Below are 6,000 nucleotides of genomic sequence, written 5' to 3'. Positions count from 1 at the left end.
GAACCGCGGTCCCTGTGCTTTGCCAAGCTTGTTCCAAGTAGGTGCTTTAGACCACTGAGCCATCTCTCCAGCCCAAATATTAGAATCTTGATTCAAGCATTACAAAACAGCGAGGGAAATATCTGCTGGGAAAAAGTTTAGGCAAGAAAATCCTTCACTGCTTCTAAAGCAGTTGAAGTGTTATATTTAAGATGTCAATGACTCTTATGATGTCAAGCCAGGAGTTGCTCCTCATGTAAAGGAAATCTCTTTACCTCATTATCCCAAAATAGCAGTAGCCCGGCTTCATCAGAATCTATTTATGTTACTTGGGGACAATGGCTACAGAGGAAGTGATAAAGGCCTCTCCAAGACAGACAAACACCACCCGCTGTGTGTGGTCCCAAGAGCTGGCCTGCCCTGGCTCTGGGCAAGAGGCCACAGCCCTCACTGGTTTCAGAAGTGGGCTGCCTACCTGCAATGGCCTGGACTGCCACGCGCAGAAATCCCCGCACCTCACCCTTCTCGCTGACGACAGCCACCCTGTGGATCAGGGGCACCGGGTATAGCAGGTTGCTCAGGTATACAAATGCCCTGGAGACAGAGAGCAGGACAGAGAGCTGTCAGGACACCCTACGGAAAGACCAGCTCTCAGCCTCTCCAAGGCTCACCCCCAACTCAGCTGGCTTCTGAGCCTGCTCTGAAGACTAGCTCTTGGGCCTGTCCTGAATTCCGCAAACTGCTAGAGCTGCCTCATCTGCACAGACAGGACATGAACATGGGCAAATGCTGGTCACAGCAGCGACAACGGCCAACTCACACCATTGCCTCTCTATCAGAGTGTATTGCGGGTACATGAGTAACAACTGGAAATAGACTTTCAGGACACCATTCTGAATACCGCTGGTGAAGAGGCATCTGTTAAAGAGCTTAACCTTGAAAATAAGAAATTACCAAGAATTTTGGTTTTTCCCAAGAGACAATTCAGGAGATTGGGGAAAAAAAAAGCCAGGCAGGGCTGGTGTGGTGGCACAAACCTATAATCTCAGCACTCTGGAGGCTGTAAATTCAAAGCTAGCCTGACTTACATAGTAAAATTTGTCTCAAAAAAATGAGCAGGGGCTATGTGGTGGTGGTGCATGCCTATAATCCTAGCAACTGGAGGCTGAGGCAGGAGGACATCCTGAACTACACATGGAGACCTTGTCTCAAAACAAACAAAAAATTGAATGAAAAAAATGGAGGGTATGTGTGTGCAACTGAAACACAGTTATTAACCCTAAAATAGCCTTCCCATCCAAACATGGTGGCTGTGTTTTTCTTCCAGGACCACTGTCATCAGGCAGTGTAAGAGATGAGTACAGAGAGCAGCTGTGGTGGGTAGAGGCTGTGATTTTGGGACACTCCAAGGGGGCATCAAGGTAAGCGTGAAGCAAGGCTGTCTCACAAGGCTGGCTTTCCTCTCCTCTTGGAGCTTAAAACCTAAGTCAGCAACACATTTTGAAAAGGTAAACTGTAAGTCTAACTTTTATATTTCAAACTAGCAAGGTCCAAATGCATGTGGTCTCCTACCCCAGTGCTGGGAATTAAACCCAGGGCCTTTGCACCAGGCTACATTCCCGAGCCCTTTTCTAATTTTCTACTTCTGAGATAGGAAGTCATGCTAAGGTGCCCAGGCTGCATGTTAACCTGGGGCCTCCTCCCTCAAGCCTCCCCCCCAGAGTGCTGAGATCAAAAGCGTATGCTACCACGACTGGCTTATATTTTCATTTTTCACTATTTTGTAGTTATTAATTTTGTAAAGCAATAAAAACTGTTGATCACAAAGTTTGAGGGGGTTCATTCTAAGGAACAGAGGGGAAAGAGTATCTAGTTCCCACTGTTACTCCTGTCTTCTGACTCGGCTGCTGATGTCTGAACACAAGGCAGGCACACAGAGGAAACACGTGCACCAGGAAACCAAACACAGACGAACGTGACACACAGCCTGTCTGCTGCTTCTCCTGCTCTGAAGTTTGCTTTCAAACAAAGAGAGAAGAAAGGAGTGGACACTCAAGAATTAACTCAAAATAATAAAAATAAACAAAGTACATCACAGAAGAACAAATGTAAGTTTCAAAAACAAATGAAATATGAAGAATAAAACAAAAATAACTACATGTGAACATTAAATCAGGTCATGGTATCTTCCCTTTCAGTCTGCTCCAAAGCGGAAGAAGGGACAATGCTGAAAGATGGAGGGTTAAAGCTATACCGGACAGAAACAAAAATGCAATCTAAAATGGATTATAAATTAGACCATCATAAACCTAGTACCATGGCACAGTTAAACACCTAAGAATTTGGCCCATAGAACCAAACAAGTAATTTTTCTTTCATAATCAGCACACATACTCATACTTTGCTGATTAGAAGCCTTTTTCTATTTTGTTGGTTTTTGAGATGTTCTTATATGTAGCCCAGGCTGGCCTTGAACTTGCAATCCTGAGTGCTGGAATCACAGGCGCGTCATCCCATGCGGCCACACAGACCACTCCGGCAACAGCACTCCAGCCAGCCCTGCCCACTGTGGACGCCTGGGCTGGTGAAGGCCATCACTCGAGCCTCCTGCCTCGAGTCCTCTCTGCACTCACTGCCTACCTCACCCCTTTGATTTCACAGCGTCATGGTAAGTCCCCCCCAGCATACACGACTTGAGCAGCACACAGAAGTCTTTCACCATTGCTATAATCTACCTTTGTGCGATTATTTACTTTGCGTCTGTCACCCAGCACAGGAGTGTACAGGACTGAGACCAGCTCTGGTTTTGCTCACCACTGTCTGCAGGGGGTGCAGACATTCAGTAAGTATACTCAGTAAGCACCTGGCAAGTGAACTTTATGTGCACAGGAGAGAAGAGGAGAGTGATCTGTCCTCTAGTCTCACGTACAAGTGGGAGATTTTCCAGAAGAATAGGTTACACCAGAAGCAGAGAGCAAAGCCATCTTTTTACAAGGCTGATTTTCCAAAACTAAACTCATGATATGTATTTTTTTTTGGCGGAACCAGGGACTGAACTCAGGCCCCTGAAATTGCCAGGCAAGCGCTTATTCTACTGAGCTATTTCCTCGGCCCCTCATGATATGTATTAACCATGAAGACTATGCTTAAATTCCGAACTTTACTTCACTGTTGCTTTGAACAGCTATTTAAAAGCAGGAGCCACTGTTCCTTAGGACAGCATCTCACAGGCACAGGCAGATTGTGGTCAGGTCATGCTGGAGCACATTAATGATGGAAATTTTCTTTCTGCGTATGGTGACAACTACTCCATATGGGAAGCAGAAAAGCATACTGTAGATTTATTTCCCTTTACAGAAAAGAGGCTCCGTAACTCTATAGCAGGAACAGGGCATCAGCTCTTAGAGACACAGCCACACACTCACTGGGAAGCTCCTGGTCATGGTATTACTGTACAGTCCTGAGCCCAAATCAATGCTGTATAAAAGTTTTCCTTTACAGCATTTTAAAATGGAATTTTCTTAAATACTCAGCATTTTTGAAAGTCCGTATACTTTGACCCAGCAGACTGAAGGAGAAAAGGGATGAAGAGGGGAGAAGATGTAAAGGATATATTAACAGAGAGTTCTGTGAAGTTACATCAAAAGGAGAAACAAAGTTTTCAACATAAAGGTAAGAAAAATGGCATGAGGGGCTGGTGAGATGGCTCAGTGGTCTAAAGCACCTACTTAGAACAAGCTTAGCAAAGCACAGGGACCACAGTTCAATCCCCCAGCACCACATGCCAGCCAGCCCCGCCCCCTGGTGGGCTGAGCTGGCCACACACACACACACACACACACATACACACACATATAAATAAATAAATAAATAAATAAGAAAAATGGCATGATTACGGTAACACAGAAAGAATGTCAGTTGAGTTATTTATCCAGGTCCCAAATAACCACCTTGCCCCCCAGAAGCCTATCATGTATTTTACATTCCATGTCATGTTGTGATGGATCATAACATCCCAGCATGCCAGGAAGAGAACAGCTAAAGGGACAAGCTCTTTTGATCTCAATATAAAGAGTAGCCAGAGGCAGTCACAGCCAAGAAACAAACTTATGAACGGAATTTCATAAGAAACGTGGGAATTTTCAGGCATAAATCCCATTTGCAGTTCTGTCCCAATAAGACAAATCCAAGCCTGTAGATCACACACGCAGGAAGGAAGTCCCTCCCCATCTATACCCAGTGACCACTACACAACTGGTGATGGTGCACTGTTACATAGAAAGGCAGCGGAGGGGTCGCTGACGCTCTCCTTCGCTTTAGTGACGCTGTGATTTCACCTTCCCAAGCTTTCCTTCAACTGTTGTCCTGGAGATTGAATCAAGAGCCTTAAGCATATGAAGCACGGCTCAACCTCTGACTGAGCTCTGTCCCCAGCTCCCCAAGCCCCTGTCTCTTGCAAGGCAAAGGAATTCTAGAATCTGGGAACCCAAACAAATGGAAAGATCAATTTCTGAACCATAGCTCCATAAATATTTAATGTAAAAATCAAATTCAATGTGATTGCTTTATACCTATACATGTAATGGACATGACAAAAAGGAATAAAACCAGAGTGAAAGATAATGCATGTACTGTTTGCTTGAGACAGGGTCTCCTTCTGCAGTTCAGGCTGGCCTTGCACTCACTATGTAGCCCCAGCTGGTCTTGAACTCACAGTGATGCTCTTGCCTCAGCCTGCTGAGTGCTGGGACTACAGACATGCACCACCACACCCAGTACTAATACACGTATTTTAACCCAGTCTATTTCATTAGGATTATGACTTCATGTTGCCATACAATTCACTCAAAACTATAAAATGTTACTAAGTAGAAGGCTTAGCCAGGATATTCATTTTGCTGGTGTGTGCGGCAGAACATGAAAGGTGGAAAGGACACATAAGCTTCTTTTATCCTGCCCAACTCGTTTATGCTTGAGAACCCAATAGGCCTCAATTTAAGCTGCTTGTCCTAAATTAATATAGAGAGGCTTCTCCTAACAATTTGGTTAGGGTTCTTCTCATAGTCTGATGGGGTACAACACAAGCAGCTTTGGAGCCTGGGCGACTGGCCCTGGGACAGAGTTTACCAGGTTCTAACATCCAGACAGTGGAGAACAGAGTGGAAATGTACTGCAGGATATAGACACCAGCAAGATGGGAAGACGTGCTGTTGGATTCTTTGTATATACTGTCCTCAATATTAAATAATTCAGATCCTCTGAAAGTATAAGCACCTCATCCTGACAATATGCTAGTAGAAAACAATATTCACAGCTATGTGATCTTTTTTTTTTTTTTTTTGCCATTTTAATGTTTTTACAATTTTATAGTTTTCTTGATGAATGTAGTTATGAGAGTTGTTCAGCAGTATTCAAGTTACGGTTTTCCTGATTGGTCTGTAGTCCTCACTAAGTGTAAGAGTTTCTGTACGGAGCATCTGTCAAGCTAGTAGGACTGCACTGGCGCGTCCATCACCTTCAGGACTGCTGGCCGCCTGGGCGTATTTACCCCAGTAACCTTGCCTCCTTGTGCCCCGAGGCCAGCGCGCTCTCGTTCACCTCAATCGCTGTTCCTGTGGTAATACCACCACCCAGAGTTGTATACAGTGGCGATGAAGGATTCTTTTTCCTACCAAGTACTGGCAGGCAAAAGGTGGCTTTCATTTCGGATGTGTTACACGGGCCTTCCTGAGATGTAAGCCCACTGGCCTAACGAATCTTTCACACTTAGTCTTCTTGTAAAGCCATCCGACACCGCGGACTTCAGTAACCATCCTCTTCCACGCCTTCTTTTTTCCTCTTTCCAATTTGAATAACTTTTAATACTTGCGTTTCTCCTTGGGCTTGGGCACGAACTTTGGCCAGAGGAACTTCCCATTTTCCTGCCCCTTCTTTTCGTTTTTGTTTAATCATGTTGGAAAGTACTTTTGCACGAGACTGTCCCTCTCAGTCCAGCAGGTAGGCAGGTCCTGCTCCTTGTGG

At 44.9% G+C, this 6,000-nt stretch overlaps 1 protein-coding gene across 7 annotated transcripts in view; it reads right to left on the bottom strand.

Annotated features, from left to right (window-relative positions):
- The window catches only part of Kif1b (kinesin family member 1B), a 164,942-nt gene that overhangs the window by 43,281 nt on the left and 115,661 nt on the right, over window positions 1–6,000 (bottom strand). For all 7 annotated transcript variants that reach the window (XM_012516574.2, XM_023699405.1, XM_023699403.1 and 4 more), the window contains one exon: window positions 455–573. In XM_012516574.2, coding sequence (XP_012372028.1) covers window positions 455–573 — 119 coding nt within the window. The remainder of the gene's footprint in view (window positions 1–454; window positions 574–6,000) is intronic.

This window comes from Octodon degus, unplaced genomic scaffold (assembly GCF_000260255.1).
Source record: "Octodon degus isolate 3935 unplaced genomic scaffold, OctDeg1.0 scaffold00113, whole genome shotgun sequence".
NCBI classification, from domain to species: domain Eukaryota; kingdom Metazoa; phylum Chordata; class Mammalia; order Rodentia; family Octodontidae; genus Octodon; species Octodon degus.
Note: the sequence above shows the minus strand (reverse complement) of the source record. Positions and strands in the feature narration are given on the sequence as shown.